Raw genomic sequence first — 27,993 nt, forward strand, 5'->3', positions numbered from 1 at the left:
CAACACGTTGTGTAGTTAACCCAGACCCTCGCAGGCTGAACAGCATCGAGTCCTGGTGTGACCGTAAGAATGGATGAGGAATGAGAGTGTGACTGGCTCCTCTTCCCATCTTTTTCTTCCCTCTACCTTTGGGTAGAGGGACACGGTCGTCACCCTGCTGGGTAAGGACGAGATGCAGGTGAGCTACTCAATAGAGCACCATCCTATCCCTTTCAGTAGGGATAGGAGTAAATATCCACCACTTCCTCCAACAAGGGGGAGGAAGTGGATGCCAAATTGAGACAAACCCATCATTTTATGATTGTCTCTTGCAAACAGGAACAAGTTCTTGCTTGCTGGTACGAAGAGATACGCTTGCCTCTCTCTTAGTACTTGGCCCAGAGGTCTGACAATTGATCCTGCGGTGCACACCCCGATCAATCGGACAGAGGTTTGGATCCCTCCCTTGCTCTTACAACCAGGGAGGCACTCCAGGGTTGGACGAACACCAGTCTGTTCACCAAAAAGACTCAGATTCCTCCCACCAAGAAGTGAGTCTTCCTATTGTTAAAGGACCGAGGGTTTGTATTACGTATCGGAACAAATGACAATTTGTCGAAAATTGCATTTTTCCTAACTATACAAACCTGAGGTCCTTTACATATAGTCCCACCTCATGCCACCCCTCACTCTGCAACTTTTTGCATGGGCCTAAAGCAAAAGTGATTCTTCACCTCTCGGGCGCGCGGGCGCGCGCACGATCGGACAAGCAGTTAACTACCGTTCTCCCCTTGTTCGAAGCTTACGACCGTCCCAGCTGCCGCTAGTTACCTTCCTATTGTTAAAGGACCTCAGGTTTGTATAGTTAGGAAAAATGCAATTTTCGACAAATTGTCATATTGTCAATATTTCTTAGTTTTCATTTGTAAAAGTATATTTTTCAGCTTAATGTTGGTTTTTCTGTTTGTCTTTTTGTATATACCGTATATACTTTCATAGCATGTGACTTTTGAAGACCTAATTTTGAAACTAATTTGAAGGGGCTCATATCATACATGAGATATAAAATAAGATTATGTAATTATTCATCGTATTATAAAATACAAAATAACGATTATGCATCTTATCCATGGATCTTTGAAAAGGATGTTTTACTTCACTGTATCCAATATTGTATGTATTCTCTTATTACTAAAGGTACACAATCTATATTCAAAATCCTTTGGGGCAGATGTATTTTGGTTTTGGCAATTTTTTGGATTTCGGAATTGTGGGGTAAGGAGCATAATCAAACTTCATTTTGGCAGGAAAAACATTTCTTTCTCTTTTTCCATGTTTTTTCATTATAGTAGTTGCCTATTTATTATAGTTTATTATTTTATTGATATACTGTTAAATGAATGCGAGATAATTAAGATCATCAGTAATAGAATTGTAGGACAGTTAAGACCATATGTTCACTAACACATTCTATTTTCCACAAAAACATTCCGTAAAACACAAAATTATACAAAATTGTAATTCAGCTTTTGAATTTTAACAAGAAGTAAGATTATAAAATACATTTCACCATATCAATCTTGGAGAGGGTTGTTCTTTATTGTCACTAGCGTCGTCATCAGTTTATAGTTGTACCTTTGAGGACAGTCTGGGAACAGGATTTGCAAGTGATGGTGCATGACTATGACAAACTGTGTTGGATTTTATCCCATACCACTATTTTAACCCATAAGGGACAGACAGGCTAAATATATATTAAGCACACCCCCAGACCAGGGCAAACATTAAGGTTGGCCAGTTTAAGAAAAAAAAAACTTGATTACAACTCACACAATATCCTAACAGGTAGGAACTAAAATCAGTAACAAATTCTGAGTACTATATTTATTGTAAAATATTTACACAATTTACTACTGAGATGGGGAGATTCAATTGTTTTGTGAGGTAAACATGTTTTTCTAATATTTCTTTGCAAAATTACAATTACTATAGATAACATAAAAGATAAGAAGTAAAACCAACAGCAATCCCTGGGCATGTTCATGAGCAAGTGAATAAAAAGATGTCATGGGATAGAGAGGGGCAATACATTTCCCCCATCAAATTTCAAGGCACACTGATCCCCCTCTGTCCTCTTCTGAGCTACTACAATTGCCATAAGTCATTTATAGATTATTCAGGTGAAATGAACATCTTTCCCACTAAATTCCTCCAAATGGTATGACATGTAATATTACTCATGTGAGTTTGCCCGTCCATCGCTCAAAACCTGTTATAGATCACCATATGAACATGCCCATCTGTTAAAGGTTAAAGTTAAAATTATTGTTAAATTCTTGTGTTCATGAAAAAAATAATTAAATAAAGCAAATTATTGAGCAGTTTTTGCCTTCAGCAGTCAAATAATCATGATCATGACAACGTTCAAACGTAGTGCGGTACACACAGTTTCAGCTGGAAATATATCCATAAATAGAACAGTAGTAGAGGCTAACAGCTCTCCATGGCAACAAACCATCCAATCAGATTTAGCTGCACTGTCTAAGTGAGAATGTTTTGTTCACATGAAACTTACGACACAGTGTGTGTGTTTTAAATACGGTACATAGTTTTTAATAGTGTATGCATTTTACTGATTACGTACATGAAGAATAGAATGAGTTCCTTCTCATTATTTTGAGGTTAAAATTGTTGGCTCAGAGATTCTTCAGCAAAAAAAAAAAAAAAAAAAAAATTTTTCCCTTCAGAAGATGTTTATTACTGCTGCATTAACATATCTTCAAAACAACATTCATCTCTAATCTCTCAAGGAATGTTATTCCATTTCTGTTTACCTGCTGGTCACATCCATTTATACTCCACGCAACTGACAACAACAAATTATTTTCTCGTCTTCCAAAGATGTATATTACCTGTACTACCAGTGCTACACATTTCTTAAAGCATTATGAACACACACATGCTAATACCTGTTGGTTAAAGAGACTCAAATTAGCAGCATCTTTTACTGTGAGAAAGAGAGAGAGAGAGAGAGAGAGATAGAGTTAGTGAGTTACTATTACGACTTCGATTCAGCCAGACTTGTGCTTGGGATGGGTATAGAGAGAGAGTTTATCTCTTTAATCTCTCGAGAAATGGTAATCTATTTCTGTTTACCTATTGGTCATAGCCTTTATAGTCCACACGACTGACAACCAACAAAATTCTTGTTTGTCTTTTGTCTTCCAAAGATTTATTCTCTTTACTACATATTTTTAAAATATTATGAACATATGCACACAAAAACAGTGTGCATTATGTGCTAATACCCATTGGTCAAAGAGACTCCAATTAGTAGTATCTTTTCCTGAGAGAGATAATTATTTACGACCCTTAAGGCTTGGCAGATGAAAAATTATATTATTTTTTATATATTTATATTTTTTTTTAAATCTTGGGACTTTTTATGGTCAATTCTTGGGATTTTGAAAGAAAAATTAGTTTGAGTAGCAGCACACACCAACCTTATGAACTGATGCTCTCGAAATAGACATGATAAAATAATTTTTATTGGTGAAAATTTGGGGGTCATATGATTATCAAGATTGCATGTTACACGAGTATATACAGTAAGTTAGTAACTATCTGTCTTGTGAAAGTTTGCCATAAAAAATGCTTGGCCTATTGACATGTTGCTTGATAATTAATAATAATAATAATGCTGAACAGTATGGCCATGTGAATGCTGCTGAGTTTACGCTGTACTAGTTTCTTAATCTCTCAAATGAGTTTGTAGCAGCAGGTGAATTAGAGCAGCTGTCCAGAGTTCATTTATTCCATAATGTTGGTGAGCTTTTTACCATTTTTGTAAAAGGTGAATGAAGTCAGGGGTACAACTATGCCATATTTATACCTGTAACAAGAGTTACAGAAATTTTGTGGTGATTTTTGATTTGTTGAAGTTTGTGGTGGGTTGGGCTCTTCCTAATGGCTGGGAGCAGAATGACTGATCCTGGGAGTTCTGGTGATGGGGCGCTCTGTCTGAAGTAGTGGGTGGCTGAATTGTTATCCCAAGGGCATGTCTTGCTGTTCTCCTGATAGTGCTAGGGAAAAGAAGGGTCTTGTGAATAAGGTTCATCAACGGTTATCATCGGAGGAATGTTGAGGGCCTCCTTATATTGGAGGTGGTGATGGTCATTGTTGCCATCCAGGATTTTTGTGCTGCTCATAATTTGCTGGTGTTGGGGTTATTGCTGTGTTCCCTCATGTAGTGCTGGTATACAGCCCCATCTTTTAGTTGAATGGCGATCCTCTTGGAGAGTCAAGTCATAGTCATACTTATGTACGAATGGCAGCTTCCATTCTCAGGGCACAATATTTAGTAAATCTCTCCCCTTCATGGGAATGTTGCTAGAGACTTCTGTTCCTCTTGGACAGTCTTCTAATCCTTTTAGTAAGGTCAACTTTTTTGTCTGCATCAGTAGGTTTTACAAAGGGGCCAATTCTGCCTCATCTTTCTTAGCCAATGATGTTCTTCAGGGCTGCCTCATCTTTCACGAGGGGTGTAGTTCTCACATTCACAAGATTGAGAGACTACAATACAAAATAAACAGCAGCTAGACGGCCATACTGTTTGTTAAAGAGAGAGTCTCCTTCCAAAATAATCATACAATAACACTAATGGTAGTAGTAATTACAACCTTGCACATTAATAGTAATAACAGTAACACCAGAGTCCTTGTTGTGTAAGGACTGTTATAGCAACCATCTAAATATAAAAATCGCAATATTGTGTTTAGATTTATATACCTGCTAAAGGTACATTAGTTGGGCTTTTGTTCCTTTTATCCACTTCTTTTTCCTTCTTATCTTCCAAAATAATCAAATAATAACACTAGTAGTAGTAATTACAACCTTGCACATGAATAGTAATAAAAGTAACAACAGAGTCCTTGTTGTGTAAGGACTGTTAGAGCAACCATCTAAATATAAAAATCTATATATACCTGCTAAAGGTACGTTAGTTGGGCTTTTGTTCCCTTTATCCACTCCTTTTTCCTTCTTATCTTGTCAAGGGTGATCTGTAGCTGACCCCTTCATGGTTTTGAATTACATTTTGCACTCGTGAAACATGGCAGGTGAGATTGGATAGCATACTTCCTCACATGTCGAATTCATGGAGCATACATGGTATAGCAATTTGGCACTTGGTCTGATCTTCGTGGACTGAGGACCCTCAAAGCATCAGGATTATTTCAGTTATCTAGGTATACCATAAGGGCTTGGGTGGCCTTAAAAGTGGGATTCTTTCAGACTTATAAAGATTTATAAATTAAGTTGGGTTTGGTACCAGAAAATACGATGATGAAATTTGATAGCCTTAATTCTTTGATAGCAAATAATTTTTTTTTATCACTTTTCACACAATGTGTGAACATGGCTACAACTTTTAACAGAGATATGATTTGGGGATATCTTTTTGGGTCCGCATTAGGGTGTTGGACAGAGAATGCTCTATTGTGCTGGACCAAGTATTTCTAAATCACACCTGTCTAAGCAAACTTGCCAAGATCTTCCTGGTTGACATGTAGCTTATTCAAGTTTTTCTTGAATCAAGATCTACATCTCTGGCTTCCTTGCAGATGGTCAACCGTGTATTGCCTTGGACTATGACCTATTCCAGAAACTGGTCTCGGTGGGTATCTCCTTTCCTGACTAGTGGGCAAGACTCAGTCTCTCGGTGGCCTGGGTATGATGGTTGCTCCATTTTCTTTCTGTTCTGTCCAAGGTCACTTTTAATAGTGATGATTTACTTAAGGAGGAGAGGAGTCTTCAAAACTTAGTAACTCTTGACTTCCAGAATATGAATCAGAAGGTGATCTTGAAGAATATGGTCTCTTATAGGTTTTGTCTGATTGTTGGAAGGGGTTGCACCTTAGTACCTGAAGAAATAATGATGGTTCAAGGTTATGGAATGTCCTGCTTACTGTTTCAAGTTTAACGTATAATCGTTCTTCATTTTGAAGGCAGAGACTTTTGAGGTGTCCCTTGACTTTTATCAGGTTTCACCTGAGGGTTGTTATGTTCAGAAACTTGGATGTGTTCCCATGCGGTCTGATCTTCATGTTGAATCATATCCCATTTTTTTTATAGGAAAGTTAGTCATACCTTATTTTTCTTAAAGGGAAGTGATACATGCATTTTCATCCACCTTATCCTGACTAGTAGGTAAAGACGCAAAATGTGGCCATCTTGGGTAGTTCGTATTGATCTAGGTAATTAAACGTTGCTGGTAGGTACTACTTTACTTCTCCTAACCTAGAATTTACTGCATAAATATATGCCTGAAAAGATCTTGCTCATAGGTTAGACTATTAGGAGTGAAGGTCATCTGGATTTTGTGCAAGTGAGATTTGTGTACACAGAAATAAGGCAACATGATTAATTGGTTTCTTTGCAAAATGCTGGTGTTACAAACTACCATATCCATGATTGTTGAAATTCCAGTCTTGTTACAAGACTCAGTCAATATCCAGAACTCCACCACTGTTGCAAGATATGGCATGTTTACAGCACTTCATATGCCAAGATGTATTTTTAATTTTGAAAGACTCAACATTTGATGTTTTGTTTTGATATTCATGAGTAAAAAACTGAATTAAAACTTTCAACAGGATTAATTAGCATTCGGTGTTCTTATAAATACTGACACCGTCGTATTTCACGAGGGTTTGATTTTCATGTCATTTTTGTTGTTGAAAGAAAACTTGAGTAGAAGTGGCAATAATTGTTAAATTTTGTCTAACTTCTCTGTACCGAGAGATTTAAATAATTTAAATTTTCTGTATTTCTTGTCCATACTGAGAGTTTTCAGTAATTTAAATTTTATGTATTTTTTGTCTGTATTGAGTGTTCAGTAATTTATGAAAAAATTGTCATGGCTGCTGCTGTTTTAGAATTTTCCTGTTAAATGTATAACTAACATTTCTTTTTCAGTATGGTGACAGCAGCAAGGACTTGGGTGGAGTAGCAGCTTGCATCACCATGGATGGTTCTTTAGCTCTGTTGTCCCTCTCGACTCTCGAGTTCTTTTGTCATGTTGCTGCTCCTGCGGGCCGGTCTTTCAACAATGTTGTATACTGTAATAGTAAGTTTCATACCTTCATAATCTTGTTGTGCATCTGTAAAATTAGGTTTATTCCCATGAGAATACAAATCTTCTGGGATTTTGAAATACAGTACTACCTCAGTTTTCATACGCCCTGGTTTTCTACGATCTAGTTTTTGTAGACTTTTCCTATGAAATTTTGTCTTGGGTTTTGTATTTTTTCCTTCTGTAAAAAATGACGGGAAACACTACAGGCGGCCCCCTGCTACAGTCGCCATCAGTTAGTGGCATTTCAGTTTTACTGCGCTTGTTAAATATGTTCATAACTGGGTTTTACACTCCGTAGGGTTTATAGTGCCGTTGTCTGGTTATCGGTTTCTTAGGCTAGATGCCAAGACCGCCTCATGAAATACAAACAAAGAAAATGCATCTTTTCCTCTGCTCTTTTAAAAGGTTATCCTTTACTTTGCAGAGTCCAGTAATGCTGTATGTAGCCTTGTATTGCCATTTGTGTTATAAAATACAAACAAACCAATCATGTTTTGGTTTGTAAAAATCAGATGAGGGCAGAGGTAAGATTATTTCGCTGCATTTAACTCAATTCAGAGCAATTTTCTTGCGTCTATTTAGCGTAAATTAATCACCAGAAACGTTCATATATGACACGGTTATTTTTGTTTAGGTGAAGTGTTTTAAAGTTGAAAATTGGCTTAAATATATGAATTAGACTTGGTTATTTTTTCTTTAATAAATGGTACTGTTGTCTGGTTATCGGTACGTATTTCGGTATTTGCTGACGCACCGAGATACCCTCATAAAATACAAATACAGGTAGCCCACGGTTACCGTCGCCATCAGTTAGCAGCGTTTCAGTTTTATGGCGCTTGTTAAGTATATTCATAACTGGGTTTTACATTCCGTAGGGTTTATAGCGCTGATGTCTGGTTATTGGTTTCTTAGGCTAGATGCTAAGACCTCCTCAGAAAATGCAAACATAACAAATATGCATCTTTTCCTCTGCTCTTTTAAAAAAGTTATCCTTTACTTTGCTTTATCTAGTAATACTGTATGTAGTCTTGTATTACTATTTGTGTTATAAAATACAAATATGTAAACCGATCAAGTTTTGGTTTGGAAAAATCAGATGAGGGCGGAGGTAAGATTATTTTGCCGTATTTAACTCAATTCAGAGTAATTTTCTTGCTTCTATTTAGCATAAATTAATTTTTAGAAACTGTTCATATGTTACAAGGTTATTATTCTTTATATGAAGAGTTTGAAGTTGAAAATTGATGTAAATAAGTGAACTAGACTTGGTTATTTTTTTCGTTAATAGATGCCGTTGTTGTCTGGTTATCAGTACATATTTCAGTACTTGCCGAAGCACCAAGAGACCCTCCTAAAATGCAAACATAATGAATATGCATCTATTCCTTGGCTCTTTTAAAAAGTTATGCTTTACTTCACTGTATTCAATAATAGTGCATGTAGTCTCATATTACTACATATAGTAGTAGTATAAAATACAAACAAAGCGATCTATGTTCTGCTTTGGAAAAATCAGCTGAGGGCAGAGGCAGGGTTATTCCACCCTACTTGACTCAATTTTCTTGCTTTTATTTAGCGTAAACAGGTTATTTTTTATATGAAGTGCTTTTAAGTTGAAATAGGACTGAAATATGTATGTCTTGTTATGAACTCGATTGTTAGTTTTTTTTTTTGTTAATAGATGGTGTCGGGAGCATGTTATTTTGTGTAAAATACAGGCGGCCCGCGGTTAACGGCGCAATCACTCAACGGCGAATTGGTTTTACGGCGGTCGTCAAAAATATTCATTAAAAAAATAAGGCATTTTAAAGGTATCTTTACGGCACAAATTTCAGTTAACAGCGCCGCTAGCGCCGTTGTCTAACGAGTTCATACATATGTAGAAATGCTGTTCAGACCATAAAGGTTATGCAAATTATATTAACAAATTTTATGGAGAGTAATTACGTAGGTATTAGGGTAAAATATATGCCCCTGACGCTGTTCTATGCCGAAAATATCGAGTTACATAAGTGCAAATTTAGCTATGGATGTGTCGATTCATAATTGTTCATGCTTTTGTTTAAAATGTGTGTGAAAATGTATTACGTGAAAGGCATTTTTATTTCTGTACAGAAATATGATACAAAGGCAGCTTTTGAAACTGCCCTTCACGATACCAAATGCGATGTTTTTTCATGTTCTTTCTTGTAAGCCGCCGCCTGCCGCTCTTCCGAAAATATCGATTTAAAAAAAGTGCAAATTAGCGATCGATGTGTCGATTTTATAAATGTTTATGCTTTTATGTTTAAAATGTGTATGAAAATGTATTACGAATAGGGTATTTTTATTTCTGTGCAGAAATATGATAAAAGGCAGCTTTTGAAACTCCCCTTCAAGTTATCGACTACGATGTGTTTTTCAAGTTCGTTCTTGTATGCCGCGGCGGCATACAAGAACGAACTTGAAAAACACATCGTAGTCAATAACTTGAAGGGGAGTTTCAAAAGCTGCCTTTTTATCATATTTCTGCACAGAAATAAAAATACCCTATTCGTAATACATTTTCATACACATTTTAAACATAAAAGCATAAACATTTATAAAATCGACACATCGATCGCTAATTTGCACTTTTTTTGCCGCCGTCTGCCGCTCTTTCAAAAATATCGAGTTAAAAAAAAGTGCAAATTTAGCGATTGATGCGTCGATTTTTCAAATGTTTATGCTTTTATGTTTAAAATGTGCATGAAAATATATTGCGTAAAGGTATTTTCATTTTTGTACAGAAATATACAAATTAAGGCAGCCTTTGTAACTACGCTCCACGTTGTCAGGGGATGGTTTTTCATGTTCGTTCTTGTCCGCCAGTTCCGAAAAATGCATTGTGTTATTTTATTAATTATGCATCTTTTCCATAAATCCTTTAAAAAGTTATACATTATTTCACTGTATCCAAGAATATTGTATGTATTCTCATATTATTGTATTTTAAAATACTACGGCAAACTTAAGCCAGTATTCCGCGGAGTGGCCAATTTTGTGGTTTGAAATCAGCTGATGAATACGAGTCTGTTTCACCATAACGCAATTCTGAGCGAATGCTCTTTCTTCTAGTTAGCGTAAACGAATATCTAAGATACTTGACTTATATGAGACAAAGTTATTTCTCCTTATACAGCGTGTTTTTAGGTGGAAATATTTATTGAATATGTCTCGTTGTGAATGTGAACTACTATTTTTTTCGTTAACAGATTACGTTGGCGGCATGTTTATTGCGTAAAAAATTATGTGATTCCGTTCGCAATACGTAATCCTTTATATCATCGTAATACGAACTTTACGTTATTTATCTTATATCGGCGTGAAACCAACAGTAAAATGTGTTCTTTCAAGCACAGTAGTTTTGATTAAAATGATTTTATCCCAATTTTATCTATGGTTGTGTGTGATGGCAGACGTTTACTGCAGTTTTATCCTTGTTGCCGATGTACGATAATAGTCATTAGCAGCTTGAACAGTTTTCTCAGCTTCAGTCATAATTAGGTTTAAATTTAACGGTATATTTCCTGATTGATCTTTAATCTATATTGATCTCTGATCTATAGCGAATAAAGTTATTACATTAAGATATCTCAGTTCTATTCTATACATAACGCCATTTATAACAAATACGGTAATGTTGCACTGTAGTACGATGATCGAAATAAAAGCCAAACAGATGTTATCCAGTTCGGTTGTACTTAGAAAAAAAAAGTCTTTTTCTCGTTCGGTTGTTCATGGTTGTACACGTTCACGCAACGAGTATAACGTTAAAACCATACTTTCATTATTCTCTTTTGCTGTTATTGAACTTATGTAACTAGAAGATGGATAAAGTTAGGCCATTGTAATTTGATCTCTCATAAAATCGAACTATCGTAAGACTAATGATCGTAACCTGAACACTACAGCTACCTGTACACTGTATAAACTTTATTATATCTTTACATACTCTACACACCCACATGTACTGTACAGTAAATTCTATAGTACTCTACTGCATAAATATACTTTTACTTATTGCGCCGTTGTGGGATTACGGCGCCTTTGACTGGTCTAGAGTTTCGAAAGAAGGTGTGCGGCGGCCGTAGGCTTTAAAATCGCTCAGCGTCGAAAATCGCTTGGCGTCGGTGGCCAGGAACGGAACCCCTGCCGCTAACCGAGGGCCGCCTGTACTGATTACGTTTGTTATTTTTACCCTGTAACACGTTTGTTATTTTTACCCTGTAACACGTTTGTTATTTTTATCCTGTAACAGATAAATACATAAATACGATATTTACATATTTATCTGTTAGCGGCGTGGAAACAACAGTAAAATGTGTTCTTTCATGGCGAGTATATTTTATAAAAATACATTTTCGCCACCATTATTTGTGGTCGAGTTTCATCATGTTACTGATGCACGATATTATAGTCATTAGCAGTTTGAACATTGTTTTCTCAGCTTCAGCTACAAATGCAGCTTAAATTTAGCAGCACTCTATACTATATTTCCGCTCCGATATTTTCTCCATAGCAAATAAATGTATAACGTAAAAATATATTGGTCCTATTCTATTTAACGTCATTTGTAACAAAACTACAGTAATTTGTAACTATTGTACGATGGCTGAAATGCAAGCAAAACGTTGTTGTAGCAAAACAACTGTTATCATTCAGTTGGTTATGGGTGCAGCATTTAAGCAGCAATTATAACAGTACTAACGATACTTTTATCATTCTTTCTCTTTTAGCTGATTTATCTAGAAGATATGATAAATAAAGAGGTGGAGGAAACATTAGCAGTTTCTCTCTCTCTCTCTCTCTCTCTCTCTCTCTCTCTCTACCAGGTCAAGATTTACCAATAAGTTCATTGAATCTGACATTAAAAATTTGTAGAACTACTAGACAGACCATTGTAAATGATTATGCAAATGAAATTCCATGTTTTCGTTAAAGAGTTCTTACATATTAGGGCAAAATATCTGGCCATGACACTGTCTAAGGCATAGCCAACAGGTCTAGGGCACTGTAAGGGGGATTGTGATGCCCGTAGACTTTTGAATTTCGGTTAGAGGCGAATGTCGCTTAGCGTCGGGCTCCCAGCAGTGGAACCCCCTGCCGTTAACCGGGGGCTGCCTGTATAATGAGTATGCAGCTTTTCCTTGGCTCTTTTAAAAGGTTATGCTTTACTTCACTGTATCCAATAATCCTGTAGGTAGTCTCGTATTACTATGTATAGTATTATAAAATACAAACTAAGCAATCTATGTTTTGGTTTGGAAAAATCAGCTGAGGACAGAGGCAGGGTTATTTCACCCCACTTAACTCAATTCAGAGTGTTTTTCTTGCTTCTATTTAGCATAAATGGGTTATTTTTCATTGTGTGAATTGCTTTAAGTTGAAATATAACTTAAATATATACTTCTTGTTATGAACTCGATTGTTATTTTTTTTTATTAATAGATGGTGTCTGGAGCATGTAATTTTGTGTATGAAAACTTATTACGTTAGTTATTTTCATCCTATTTCTTAATGATACGATATTTGTGTATTTATCTGTTATCGGTGTAAAAACAACAGTAAAATGTGTTCTTTCATGGTCAGTATTTTTTATTAAAATACTTTTTCTCCACTATTATTTGCAGTAGAGTTGCATCCATGTTGCTGTGCACGAGAATTTAAAGTCATTAGCTGTGTAAACGTGTTGTTTTCTCAGCTTCAGCTACAACTGCAGCTTGAATTTAGTAGTAGTATATTTCCTTTCCAATATTTTCTCCTTACCAAATAAAGGTATAATGCAAAAATATAAGTCCTGTTCTAATTAACATCATTTGTAACACAAATACAGTAATTTTTAACTTTCGTACAGTGGCTGAAATGCAAGCAAAACATTATCATCATCAGATCCAGATCGGTTGTTGTAGCAAAATACTATTATCATTCAGTTGTTTATGGCTGCAGCGTTTAAGCAACAATTATAACAATACTAATGATACTTTTATCATTCTCATTTGATTTTTTTAGCTGATTTAACTAGAAAATATGATAAAGAGATACAGTGTTCCCCCCGTATTTGCGGGGATGTGTACCAGAACTCCCCGCGAATAGTTAGGACCCCCTCTAAAAACGCTTATAAGTGCCTATCTTGAAAGTTCAGATACCAAAGGTATACATTAAATAACATCCTACTTCAAATATATTTAAAATTACTGTCCTATTGCTGTATCAGTCTTTGAAATTAATAATATTAGTATAATTACAAAGTCATTAAAATATATACTTACAACCAATGAGAGAGAGAGAGAGAGAGAGAGAGAGAGAGAGAGAGAGAGAGAGAAAGCATGGAATGGCAACATCATATATTATATTATAGTAGAGAGAGAGACCATTGATTGGCAACATCATATATCTGACCATCAAGAGTGAAATTATGAATTGTTTTTGAGACAGAGATGAAAATATGAGAGAATAACTCCTCACATAAGTGACTTATCAAACAATTACATAGCTGTAAGCTTTCTTTCTCGGCAGTTGAAAATTCAAATTATTTGGCGGTAGCAGCACTACTGTTGTTAGTGCAGGTGACAAAAAGACCCGCCCACTTTTGGGAACGTCCAGTACTGCTAGGCTAACTGTCGTCAATTTGTTTTTTGCCAGCCACAGATTAACATCGGTGGTTCTCACAGTCGTTTTTTCATTGCCGTTGTGGTTTATCTTTGTATTTGGTGAAGTACTCTTTTGGTGGTTGTTTCATTTGTTAGCTGCTCTTTAGCTTCCATTTAGCTAAATAAGATGTAGTGTTAACATGTCAGACTAGTTCGACATTAGCTAGGTTTTGTAGTGAAGGCTGTAAAACTAGAATGGCTAAGCTGTGTTATGATCTGTACTCCAAGTGCGTGAAATGTAGGGGGCAGGAATGCAGCAAAGACTTAACTTGTGCTGAATGTCAGGTTATTTAGAGAAGATGGAAAAAGATAGGAAGAGAAAGGCAGCTCTTAGGGCTGAAAGTAAGGCTAGTATTTAAGCAACTCCTTTGCCTTTAGAGGCGAAGAATGTCAGGTTATTTAGAGAAGATGGAAAAAGATAGGAAGAGAAAGGCAGCTCTTAGGGCTGAAAGTAAGGCTAGTATTTAAGCAACTCCTTTGCCTTTAGAGGCGAAGAAGTCTACTTTTTCTTCTGCTCTTTTATGTAACATCTCTCCTATACTTAGTCCTTCTACTTCTTTGCCACTAACTCCGGTCCAGGTATCCCATGCTGCTAATCTTAACACCATTGGCAGCCTGAAGTCCAAAATAGACAAGAAATTTGAGTTTTTGGCCAAATCTGTAATGTATTTTGGGATGTTGTTTTGTGCTTTTTTTGAGCAGTCAACTAATGCCAAGATTAGTGAAGTGCCTAGTGGCAGTGTTTTGTCTAAGGAGGTAGCTGTCCATCCCCCAGTTCTCCTAGATAGAGGTCATTGTCCCACTCCCCCACACCTGGGAGAAGACATACAAGAGGTTGAAGGGAGACCATTGGGGGGAGGTTGCCCATGAGCAGTCATCGACTCCGTTGAGCCTATCGGCTCATGGCTTCGACTAAATGCCCTTGCGAAGGCGTAGATGTAAGTGAAGTACGTTTTTCCTCTGACTTGGAAGTGTTGTCTCATGAAAAGAAGCAACAACATAATCGTGCTGTGGGCTCTTGCCTTCTAAAGAGATGCCTTGTTCATGGATTGTTCGAATCCTTCAGCGAAGAAGTCAAAGGAGCATGAGTCTCCAACCATCCTTTAGTTTTGTACCTGATCAGTTCATTCAAGTTTCACGCCATTCGTCACCTGAGAATCAAGATTCATCTGGTGACGACAGGCGCATTCTGGCACCAAAATTCTCAGAACAGAATACCTTCTCGCGCTATTGACTTCCTTCAGTACTAGTCGAAGGAATTTTCATCTCGTTCGCCTCCTTGTAAGAACCTGTGGAATGTGATAGAAGTTTTTAGCTTTCTGGATTTGGACTAATGGAGTATTGGCCAGGAAGATCGAAGAATGCCAGTCTTTGGGAGAAGAGTTCGCGTCAGACTGGCTTAATGTTTTGTAACGCAATGAGAGATGGGTCAAGAGAGTTAGCTTCCCTTTTTACAATGGGAGTATTGAAAGAAGGGAGTTGTGGTGTTCATATATGTTTCAGTGAGCGATGACTAACCAGAAATCAACCTTAATGTTTTCTCCCTTGAGTAAGTCTCACCTTTTCCCAGTCTGCTAATGACGTTCTGACTCAGTCAGTAAGATGTCTGGAGGAGACTCCCCCTATAGGAGCTAAATTTTCTCCTCTACAGAAGGACCCTTTTTGTGGTGGGGAGAGACCAGGATCCAAAATAGATCAAGGACTAACTTGCAAGGTTCGGCTAAGTCGACCAAGGAAGCCTCTTTTAAGTCTGCTTCCAAATAATCAGAAGGTACTTCACACACCTGTAGGAGCAAGACTCCAGTTCTTCTGGGAGGAATGACATCACACGAGAGCAGAGCCATGGGTTGTACAAGTACTCTGAGAAGGTTATTTGATCCCTTTTCTAGAAGATCAGCTGTTGTCCAATGCTCCCATCACATTGACAGCATTATTGGAGGGATCAGCGAGAGCATCAGCATTGGCCAAAGAAGTAGAGACCCATATCAGCAGGAAGGTCATAGAGGCGGTAAAAAACATGAACTCTGTAGGTTATTACAACAGGCTCTGTAATCTCCAAGGCAATTGGAGCCTGGAGACCCATGCTAGATGTCAGCACCTTGAATCTGTATGTGTAGAAGATGAAATTTCGTGTGGTAACCAGTCAGTCTGTCATGTCAGCTCTCCAACCAGGCGACTGGAAGATGCATCTTTCATGTCCCCATTCATCAAGAGTCAGTGAAGTTTATGAGGTTCATCTTCAAATGGAGAATATTTCAATTCAGAGCCCTCTGCTTCGGACTGTCTATGGCTCCTCAAGTATTTACCTGAATTCTTGCTCCCTTGGGGAAATGATTACATCTGATGGGGATCAACGCTTCATTCTATTTAGATGACTGGCTACTGAGATGCAAGTTGAGTTGTCAGTGTGTGGAGGACTGGGCCAAGACGTTACACTTAACGCACAGTTATGGTTATTAGTAAATCAGTAGTAGTCCCAGTTGTCGCCGACTCAGAAGATTCCCTATTTAAGGAGGATTTTAGAAAAACCCAAAAAGCTAGTGAGGTTTTTGGGTTTTTCTGTTACCCAAGAGAATAGAGTTGTGCCTGAGGACAGAGCAAGACTTCATAATTTGCTCTTTATGATCAGCACTGGACTAGATGAGTCTCCTCGGAAGTTTAGCATCATTGGAGAGTTATGTAACTTATGCTGTCTCCATGTGAGGTCTCTCCAATTCTTTCTGAAAGCAAATCTGAATCTGAAGACTCAACTAGATTTGTTCGTCTTTCCCCTGACAGAGGAAATAGTCAGATCTTCATTGGTGGCTTTTGCGGGAGACTTCAGGAAGGGATCTCTTTAGTCATTCAGAACCCCGACCTAGAGTTGTTCTCTGACACATCAGACAGAGGATGGGGAACTCTCTAAGGGGACGAGAGTTTCAGGATTGCGGACAGAACAAGAGAAGACCCTCCACATAAATGTGAAGGCACTGAAGGCAGTTTTTCTGGGACTTCCAGCCTTCACTTTGCTATTTGCTGGAAAAAAAATGTAGCTATATTCCGAGCAACACAGCCATATCGTATGTCCACAAACAAGGGGGCGACACTCTTTCTCTCTCAATGAGGTGGCAGAGGGTCTTCTTCTTTGGACAGACAGGCACAAAATCAATGTTTCCAAGGTTTGTCTAAGAAAAAATGAGTGTCTTGGCAGAGGAGCTGAGCCGCTCCAATGAAGTCCTTCCAACAGATTGGACCGTGAACGAGAGAGTTTGCCGAGACCTGGAGACTATGGGGAAAACAATTCACAGATCTCTTCACCACCTCAAGGAACATTCACCTTCCAATCTTTTGTTTGTCTGTTCTGGATCCTCAAGCGTAGAGAATGGATGCGATGCTTCTGGACTGGACGGGATTCAACGTACTAGTATATACGTTTCCCCCTTCAGACCTTCAAGAGAGGTAATCAACAAATTTCAGTCCCATCGGAATATGTCTTATGACCATCGTGGCTCCATTCTGGCCCAGGAAGGAATGGTTCCCAGACCTCCTCAAGCTTCTAGTGGACTTCTCCAGATTTATTCCACAAGGTCGATGTCTTCTCAAACAACCCCACTTCGACAGTACGATCAAGGGTTGTCCGCGCTGTCTCTGCCAGGATTCAGACTGTCAGGAGCCTTATCAAAGCAAAAGGTTTTTCTCAAAGAGCGGCAGTGGTTATTGGAAGATGTAGAAGAGCTGCTTCTTGCAAACTACAAGTATAGGTGGAGAGTATTTTAGAATGTGGTGTAAACAAAATCACGTCTCTTCTTCTATGACCTCTATAACACAAATAGCAGATTTTTTTTTTCTTATTTTACAAGACACTGGGACTAGGACGTTTTATTAAGGTGGTTATCCAGTCCGTATTTCAAACCATTATGGTCTTACCAGAAGAATCTTACGAAGACTTTGTTCTTGGTAGCTTTAGCAACAGCTGGTAGAGTGAGTGAAATCCAGGCTTATTAGTAAGAAGGTTGGATTTGCTCATTACAGTGCGGTTTGTTTGTATGTTGGGGGTTTTCTGGCTAAAAACAAGGATCTGTTGAAGCAGTGGCTTCGCTCTTTTGTGATAAAGAAGCTGTTGGACATAATGGGCCCAGAAGAAGAAGAGCGAACATTGCGTCTGGTTAGGGCCATTAGATATTATCTTCCTAGGACGAAGAACTGAACAGAAAGCTCGAACCGTCTCTGGTGTTCAGTGAAAGACCCCACCCGTCGTCTCTCCAAAAACATTATTTTGTTCTTCATGAGAAGCCTTATTCTGGAGGCTCATGCTCAAGTCCAAGACAAAGTTCTTAATATTTTGAAGGTGAAAGCTCATGAAATTTGAGCAGTGGGGATTTCATTAGCTTTTCGACACAATATGTTGGTATCCTCCATTCAGCAAATAATGTTCTTGAGATTGACATCGGTGTTTGCATTGCATTATCTAAAGGATTTAGAATCTGTTTTTGAAAATTGTAATAGGTTGGGGCCGTTGTCTATAGCTGGCATGGTGTTAGGAGGAAGTATATATAGGGGGACCACTTTTCCTCTACTATCTCCACGCCTTGTGTTTTTGAGGTTATCGAGTTTCTTGGGAAGCCTGGGGTGACAATGGTACCCTCCAGTGTTTTTATGGTTAGGGGTGTGGTTCTTTTAATTATAGAGTAGGTGATGGATTTTTGTATTGGTTGTCTGGTCTTCGTCCAGGGCAAGAGCAAACTTTATATTTTGTTAACCATCGGTGAACCTCCTAGGTTACAAATCTCACTATGAGTAGGGATGCCCTTGGCCCTTACTGCCACCTCTCTTTCTCTTATAGGTGTTGAGAGCACCAACCAGATGCAGTATTCATATTCATCTGCAGCTGCTCTCTCACTGGGTAAGGTACTACAAACATTTTGTTATAATGTGAGCACATTATAGTTTCTAAACCACTAACTTATTTTAGGTTAGAAATATCTGTCCATTTACCCACCTTCCTTGGAATGTGGATTAAGCTATGTAATTATTTGATAAGTCACTTGTGTGAATATGATATTTTTATAATAAAATAAAGTTCCACAAATACTTACCAAACAATTTCATAATCAGAGCCTTCCCTCCTCTCCACACATGGATGTTGGGGCTCAGTGAATTGATGACAGTTAGCTCAGCAGTACCAGGTGTGCCCAAAAGTGGACAGGTCTCTTTGCCACCTGCAATATCGATGGCAGCACCTCCACCACCAAATAATTTGAATGTCCGACTGCCAAGTAAGAAAGCTTACAACTATGTAATTGTTTGGTAAGTATATGTGAAACTTTATTTTATTTTATTATCAAGATATAATTTTTAAATATTTTATTGTTAAAAGATTTTTTCTAATTTTATTCCATGTTTGTTTTCCTCAGGTTTAGAGAGGCTGTGTGTTAGCTGTGATGATGGAAGAGTTAGTTTAGTTCAGTTGAGAAGAGAGGCTGAGGTTGGTAAAGAACTTCAGTCTGCAGAGTCTGTAGCATTAAATGTTGCTTCCACACCATTCAGTAGTGTACCAACACTAGCTAGAGAGCCTGAACTCCAACGTAAGTGTTGTACTTCAGACTGTAAAAGTTTATATTTTAACCAGGTTGTTTTCAGTAAAAACCCAATACTTTAACAGCCTATTTTCAGACATTTTATTATGCTGCAGAAGGAAAATGATTATCAGGTGGCCTAGGTTTGTGTATTTGCATAAATTTTTTTAGGACCTTGGTAGCTAAATTCCTTGTGGTTTTGCACAGTTTCTCTGCGAAAGAGGTGTGCAACTGGAAGTTGGGCACTTTAGTCAAAATAATGGTTATGTACAGGTGAATTTTATGTTTAAAAATTTCCTGGTTTGGAACGAGCCCAGTACTTTATTGTAACTTGAGTAACAAATTAGGTGGGAAGGCCCATTACTCCAGCAAGTGAAAGATCCCTGAAGCAACCAAGGGAACTTCTGACAGAGTGCTTAAGGAACCCAAAGCTCAGCAGGGAAGAGGGATCAAAGAGCTGGACTGGAACTTTGCTAGAAAACTAATTGTGGCTGTTATTGGCCAAGCAGTGTGCACATAATGTTAGTTATTCTAAAGAAGATTTTAGGTTTAAGTAGTTGATAAAAACCAAAGAAATCCTTGAAGTTGGTTGGCGACATGTTCTGCTCAGAGCTTGGGAGCCCCTCTGCCAGAGTTGCCTCTTCACTAATTTTTGGTATACTTGTTGGTGCTGTGATGAGTTTGGAACCCAGTCAGTCCTGATGGCAGTGTGTTCCTTTCAAGACACGGAGCCCTTTCTACATTGTGGCTTGCAGAGTTTACGTTGTCATGCAGGGGTACCAATCTTAACAGACGACTTCTCCAATGTGGCTTCATCTGCTGTAGTGTTTCGTCTCCCTCTGATGTTTTGTCATACGATGATGTTCGCCTTGGTTCTCGTATTTGTCACATGAAATAAACTAGTCTGTACAATTTTATTTGAGTATGATTAATCTGCTCTTACACACAATGTTTTCTCTTTGTAAGAATAGTCTAATGTGTGAAATCACAGATTGGTTCTTTGTAAGAATAGTCTAATGTGTGAAATCACAGATTGGTTCTTTGTAAGAATAGTCTAATGTGTGAAATCACATATTGCTTTGTGACGTCATGGCAAGTTCATAAGACAACATAGTTTCGGATGACTGCATTTCAAGAGAAGTGCAAGATGTTGGAATTTTTTTGGTAATTCTTCGCTTTTCTTCACGCTTACATGTGCTGGTGAGGCCCTCCCTCCTTTTAAATTACAGAACAGAAATGTTTTTTGGAAAAAAGTGATTACCGTTTGCAAAAATAAACAGTACAACTGTTATTTTGCTTGTCGTACCCAATTACAGTATTACTATTATCTTATTGTTACTGTATTACATAATATAAACATTGTCATGTGCATCATTTGCATTTGATATTGTTTGCATTCTCAAAATCTTGGCTGAATTGAGTATTATCAATATCTTCATTGCCATTATTTGTTACAGCAAACTTCTGTGTTGTCGGATCCTTCTCGGGCCCCTATTCAACAGCGACTGGACCATATTTTAGGATGTCTGAAGATATTGCTAAGGACTTGTCCCATTTTCCTGTGTCTTCAGTCAAAGAAAGAGGGTTTTTTGCTCTAGAGCTTTCCCTCCTTTTTCTCTCCTGTGGTGCCTTCATCTCTAGCGTCAGTGTTCCAGATGAGCAGTCTGCCTACAGAAACTGCCAGGTTACCTAAAATTGTACTTTCCACCTCAGCCAGGGAGGCTCTCAGTGAGATAGAGAGCTGGTTATCAAACAAAAGGGATTTAGGAAAGTATAACTTTAGTCTTCTGCCATCTCTCGCTTCTTGAAAAGATATTCTTACTATGTTACCAGAGAGGTTCCTTCTGAGGGTGTGGCTGCCTCCTCCCAGGGGGACCTTTCCAGCCTCAACGACTTGGCCCGTGGGTCGGCTTTTTCTGTACTGAGACTAATCTCTCATTGGCTGAGCTAGATCATATGCTGAATAACCTTTTTAAAGTCTTATGAGATAGTAAGCTACCTTGATTGGTCAATAGGCGCTCTTCATGAGTGTCCCTCCTTAGTTGCTGACTTCTTGTCAGGCCTCCTTAAGGGGGCCAGCTGGTTCCCTTATTATATATGGGGGTTTAGGGGAAAAAATGCAGTCATGAAAAAATTCATGGGAGCTTTGTATGGCAATGGAGAATGTGTATATGAAGTATTTCGTCAAAATTCTTCTTACTTTTGTAGTTACAGGGTAATTGTAAACATAACTCAATAAGCCAAAAACATTGATCTGTACAAGAAAATGCAATATTTTTTCTGTTATCGTAGATTTTGATAATTATTGTCAAAGAAATTGTGAGCAATGCCATCTGTAGAGATTCCATGAGTCACAGGAGGGAAGGGAGTCAGCTTACCACCATTCAGTGCGAGGAGAAACATGATGTAAGGTACACGTTTGAGTTTCACCTCTAACATTCGCTTGCTGTTGTGTCTGTTTATCTTTGTTTCGGCAAGAATTTCATCATGCCAATAAGGAAAAGACAAGCAAAAAATCTCGCTAGCATGCAGATGAAGAAAATTCACTCTAATATGAGTACAGAATATCATAATATATGCGATATTAGCGTAGTTAGTGAAGAGAGAGAGGGAGGGGTGCTTAGTAAGGAACAGCCCCATCCTGCCTGACGCACACATCGCACAGTGCCTCGGGCTATGGACTTTGAACAAAGGGATCTTCATTTATGATAAATAACATAATTTTGATTTATTAATACCCAAAAAGGAATATGAAATTCATAATAATCATGATTTATTAACATTGTCTTTGTAAAAAGAGATTACACGTTCGATTTCACCTCTTGACGTTCTCTTGCTTTTACGTCTCTTTATCTTTGTTTCGGCAAATATTTCATCATGCCAAAGAGGAAAAGACAAGGAAAATATCTCATTAACATTATTTATTAACATTGTCTTTATAAAAATACAAAGGAAAACTTTGAACGTCCATATCTCAAAACTATTTGTATTGACCTTCAAATTTTGTCTTCTCCCTTAGTTTTAAAGCTATAGCATTGAAATTTTCCAATTTTTTTTCTTGATTTATAGGGTTTATTTTTTTTACCATAATGAAAAATTATATATAGCAAAATAAAGGACTTTTAGAAAAAAAACTTTATTTGATTGGAGGTCTACAACAGTCTATATATGGTAGTAATCCCACGTCTTAACATTAAATATCAAGGGAGAAAATAGAATTTGAAAAATGGTTATTTTCGCGATAAATCGCCATGGCGTCACAAAACTGAAGGTCAGAGGCGAAAAGCGTGTGGTTTGGAGATGTCCCACATCACCTTATTAAGTGGTATGAATGTCAAAGTCCTGTCCTTAAAAAGTGGCATTAGCCGGCCGGCCCCCTTAATGTCCTTTCATGTGCGGACAAAGGATTTAGAGATGGCTCTAGAGAAGTAGCCTTCCTCTATGCCAAGAGAGTTTTGAAGAAGAGGCAGTTATGGTGCACATACACCTCGAAAGGCGTGACAGTGGTTCAGAGATCTGCTCTTCTCCTCTCATCCCTTTCACAAGAGGGTTTGTTTCCACAGTCAGTGGTAAATGGGATTTCCTGAGAGTTACAGAAGTCACTCATGATTTGCTAGCGAAGTCTTCCAGATGACCCAAAGTCACTTCTGCAAGTGCTATCAAATTGTCTTCCCCTTTGCAAACCCTATCCCTTTCAGGGAAGAGGGCAAAGACCTTCTTCTAGAACCAGAGCTAATGTTTATTTCTTGTCCTGGACCATCAAGAAGTCCACAACTAAACCCTCCTTTCAAAAGTGAACATGATGTCCTCCATACCAAGGTAATTGCTAGGCTCCTTCAGTATTGGGAGAAATGGAGCCAGAGAGGAGCAGAGCGATGGGTAGTGGAAGTTTTAAGAGACAGATACACAATTCCATTTATAGCAACTCCTCCCTAAGTCAAGAGGCCTATTGCCTCAACCACTTACTCCGAGAATTCAAAGAGATTTTCAGCTCTTTAGGAGGAAATGTACGCCCTTCTCAAGAAGGAGCAATGGAAGTAGTCCCAGAGCAAAACTTGAGGGGTTTCACAATCACCTTTTTGTTGTCCCGAAGTCATTGGGTGTTGGGGACCTGTCTTAGATGTAAGTGCCCAGAATGTATTTGTCCAAAAGATGAAATTCAGAATGGAAAAAACTCATTTGATCCTAGCATCAATTCAACAAGAGGACTGGATGGTATCAGTAGACCTTCAGTATGCCAATTTTACATACCAATACAGCCGAATTCCCGAAATTTCCTAAGATTTGTATTTTGTGATCAAGTATTTCAGTTTTGGGCGCTATGCTTCTTACTGTCAACTGCTCCTCAGTCTTCACATGTATTGAGGACTTTTGGAAAACACTTCTTGCCACGAATTAGGATTATTAGTAAATTACCAGAAATCACAGATAACTTTCTCAGTAGATGGTCTGTTTAGGAATGACACTCAACTCACATATTTTTGGGGCTTTTTCCTCCCTGAAAAGAGGATGAGCCCTCTGGGGACATTGACCTCAATAGAACAGTTTGCCTCCTTTGGGGGACTTCATCTAAGAGTACTTCAGTTTTACTTGAGAGATAAGTGGGACAGGAAGAGACATCTCTACTCTTTCATATTCCTGATCACCCCAGAGATCAAGAAAAACCTGTGTCGGTGGAAATCAAGAGACAGGTTGCTGGAAGGGAAGTCCTTATTCCCTCAGAACCCAGACCTAAGCTTTTATGCTGACACATCTGATCTGGGCTGGGGAGTCCTCTTAGAAGGCAGGGAAATCTCCAGAACATGGTCAAGGAATCAGTTACAGTGGCTCATAGATATCAGCAAGTTAAAGGGAATACTTTTGGAGTGTGATAGCCTTTTCCTCAGTAGTGTTCGGAAGGACAGTAACAGTCAGCTCAGACAATACAACGGACTTTGCCTACATCAACAAACTGGATGAACTTGCTCTTTCTCCCTCCGCGAAGCAGCAAGGGCCCTCCTAGTTTGGGCAAAACAGAATCAGACTACATTATTCACCAGATTTGTGCAAGGAAGAATGAATGGACTCTAGATCCACTGGTCTCTTTAGACCTGTGGAAACTATGGGGAACACCAATGTTGGATCTCTTTGCGACTTCAAACAATTTTCAACTTCTGCTTTTCTGCTCACCAATTCCGCATGCTCAAGGATGGACAACAGATACCATGCTACTCGACTGGTCCAACAAGTTCCTTATGCATTCCCTCCATTCAGAATGATAAGGAAAGTATTGAACAAGTTCTGTTGTCACCAAAATGTATCAGTGATCCTAATACGTAGCACCATTTTGGCTGTTAAGGGAATGGTTTTCTGAACTCATGAGTCTGCTGGTTAATTTTCCAAGGTTTCTACCTCAGAAGAAAAAGCTTCTCAGACAGCCCTATTTCAACTACTTTCATCAACAGTTGTCGTCTCTGGCTCTGGCAGGCTACAAACTATGGAAAGACTCCTCAGAGCAAAAGGGTTTTCAAGAGCAGCTTCAGAAGCTATTGCCAAATGAGATGTAAGTCATTAACTAATGTCTACCAAGCAAGTTGTCGGTTTTCCGAAGTTGGTGCAAAAGCAGTAAAGTCTATTCTACGAAAACATATATTGCGGTTTTCCTTTTATTTCAGAGGGAAACAAAAGGCTTGTCATCCTCTACTGTCAAAGAATACAGGTCAGTGCTTGGTACAGTATTTAGGAATAGGGGCCTAGATATATCTGCAAATCAATCATAACTGATTTAATTAGTTCCTTTGATACAAAGAAAAGGAACATGGAACTTGTCTCTTGGAATCAGGACATAGTCCTGAAGTGGCTCACTTTTCTCAGTTTGAACCCCCTGATTTCAGCCTTTTGAAATCTGACAAAGAAAATGCTTCTCTTAGTGTCTCTGGTTACAGCCAAAAGAGTCTGTTAAATACAAGCCATGGACTGAAGGATTGGATTTGCTGCAGGTGATGCAATATGCTCATTTACCTTAGGATTTCTTGCTAAGAATGAGAATGCTGTTAAACCATAGCCCTGATCCTTTAGGACTTGACAGGGATTCTAGGATTGAAAGGTGAGTAGAGTCTTGTGCCCTGTAAGAGCATTAAAGTTTTATCTTAACAGAACTGAAGGAATTAGAGGACCGTCTAGTAACCTTTGGACTTCAGTCAAGGACCCATTGTGTCCTCTAACAAAGATGCTTTGTCTTTCCTGAGAGATATCATTCAGGAGGCACATACTCAAGTGGAAGAAGATTGTCAGTTAATGAATGTAGGGGCTCATGAAGTCATCAGTAACTACTACATTAGATTTCAAATACAATCTATCTCTTGCCTCCATTCTAGAAATGACTTACTGGAAATGCAAATGACAGTGTCTCTTAGAGCTAATTAATCAGCTCCCTCAACTATTTCTCTTGCTTGGAGACATTGATAGTAGAGATCTGTTGTAGGTTGATGTTTTAGCAAATAGGAAAGGTAACTTCATATCATCAGTTATTGAAAATAAGGATACTGGACTGCTTAGTACAGTTGAACGTATACATTTCCAGTATAATTTTAGCATTGTTAAAGTCAGGCAAGGACAAATTATTAGCAGCAAGTTTACCACCCAGTTACATTGACATGTATGTGGAAAATCATTGAGATGGACGATACAAGAATTGTATAGTACTTGAGGGGATCCATTCAACATTGGAGATATTAAAATGTCTGGAGTCTGTTATTTATGGAGAAAAAACTTAACTCACAATTTACAAAATCAACTTGTAAGCTTTTTGTGAGCAAAACAGTTACGGTGCATTTTTCTGTATTCAGGGGTGCATCCAGATCCGGATGTCTATAGTAAAGGTCAATGGATTTGTTGCATAGAGAAGTCTTGTTTCTTGGGATTAACATTTGACCAGAGTTTGATGTGGACTAATTATTTAAAGATATTTCTAGAAGTGTTTACTCATTCTTCATGGGGTGTGGCTTATAAAATGCTATTTGCAGTTACATACATCACTTTGTCTGAAATCTCTTATGTGGTTTTGAGATATCAGTTTCCTCTAGCTGGCTGAAGCTCCTACATAGATTCCTCACACCTTGATTTGGATAGCTATAGTGGCTTACAAATCATCACCAGTACCTTGTTGCCTGATTGATGCTGGGGAGCTCCCTCTAGGTCTCCTTTACAAGTCCTCCATCAAATATTGGTATGGCTGCAAAGAATTCCAAATTCTTTGGTTTTTAATAATGCTAATAATAGCGAGAAGTGTTTAGAATTTTAATTAATCTTACGATGAAGTCCTCCCTTTCAAGATATCACTTAATCCCTATTGAATTTGCCAGAAACAGATTTTTGTAAGCATTTTAAAGATTTTAAATGTAAAATTATTGAGGCTGAAGCCCTTTTGCATTTTTATGGCTCATGCTGAGGAATATTGATTCTAATTTTATCTTCGCTAATGGTTCTAAATCTAATGCTGGCATTGGGTTTGGAGTTTATGGCAGCATATGTTTAGTTGTAGGGGTGCACTTCCTCAGGAAGCCTCAATTGTTACTGCAGAGCTAACAGTTAGGTATTGAAAAGTAGCAACTAGAGAGGAGGGCAGTTTCACTATTTTCTGACTGCAGGAATGTCCTGCAAGCACCTGATATTTTATTTAACTATGTCAACCCTTTGATTTTTAAAGTTTTATAGTATATTTTTGAAAGCAGAGGAATGAAAGTGACATTTTGCTGGGTCACAGCTCATGTGGCAGTCCATGGTAATGAAGAGACTGATAGAATAGGAAAGCAGGTAGCAGCTGAGCTATTTTCAAGGAGAAATCCACTTTTGATTACAGATGTTTTCCCTCAAACTAAAGCTTTAATACAAGGCACTTGGCAAGACTGTTGGAACATGATAAGTTCAAACAATATTAAAGAAATTACGTCTGTTATATCTCCTGAGAAGTATGAAAGTATCCGTTGTAGTTGGGAGATGGGATTAGGCGTATTATGCATAGGACATACCCACTTAATCCATAAAAATTTTATGAATAAAGATCCAGCTTTTTCACAAAGGTTGCCTGGTCTCCTAGAATGTTTCTCTGTTTTTCCTTTCTGGTGTTCATGGAGAGGATGTCTAAAAATGTCAGTGGCATTTTTAACTTTTATTTCGGAAGCATGCCTGGGAGACAGTTAATTTAAATTTAATTGCTTTTATTTATATAAGGAGGTCCAAATGGTTTTACGTTTGATTTTTTTGTAGTTTATGAAGTGATATTAGCATCGTTGACCTTGGTAGTCATAGTGCCAGATAACTTTTTTTTTTTGAGTCATTCATTCATCTGAGGGGAAGTGGGTTACTGTATTTCTGACCCAGTAGAGAAAACCTATCTGAAAATTCCTTATCATCACAGGTGTACAAGAAGTATAATGTAATAGAGAGAAAAGAATGCAATATCATGAAATATCGTATTCATGAATTGTTTCAAAAGACTGGTATTCTAGAGCCTGTTGACATGTTGGCAGACACAAAAAGTGGTTGGTTAACCACTGGGGATCCTTGGGACTGTATGTGCATGTGCTAACCTACTGGAGCTAGCTCATCTTTTTACTAGTATAGTGGAATAACATGTCTGGGATATCACATGTCTGAAATAGGCTATGATGAA

The 27,993-nt window shown here is 38.1% G+C and overlaps 1 protein-coding gene across 7 annotated transcripts in view; it reads left to right on the top strand.

Annotated features, from left to right (window-relative positions):
* The window catches only part of LOC135219822 (baculoviral IAP repeat-containing protein 6-like), a gene marked incomplete at its 3' end in the record, with an annotated part of 560,877 nt that overhangs the window by 142,341 nt on the left and 390,543 nt on the right, over positions 1-27,993 (top strand). For all 7 annotated transcript variants that reach the window (XM_064256914.1, XM_064256918.1, XM_064256921.1 and 4 more), the window contains 2 exon segments: positions 6,955-7,105; positions 19,179-19,349. In XM_064256914.1, coding sequence (XP_064112984.1) covers positions 6,955-7,105; positions 19,179-19,349 — 322 coding nt within the window.

This window comes from Macrobrachium nipponense, chromosome 1 (genome assembly GCF_015104395.2).
Source record: "Macrobrachium nipponense isolate FS-2020 chromosome 1, ASM1510439v2, whole genome shotgun sequence".
In the NCBI taxonomy this organism is placed as follows: domain Eukaryota; kingdom Metazoa; phylum Arthropoda; class Malacostraca; order Decapoda; family Palaemonidae; genus Macrobrachium; species Macrobrachium nipponense.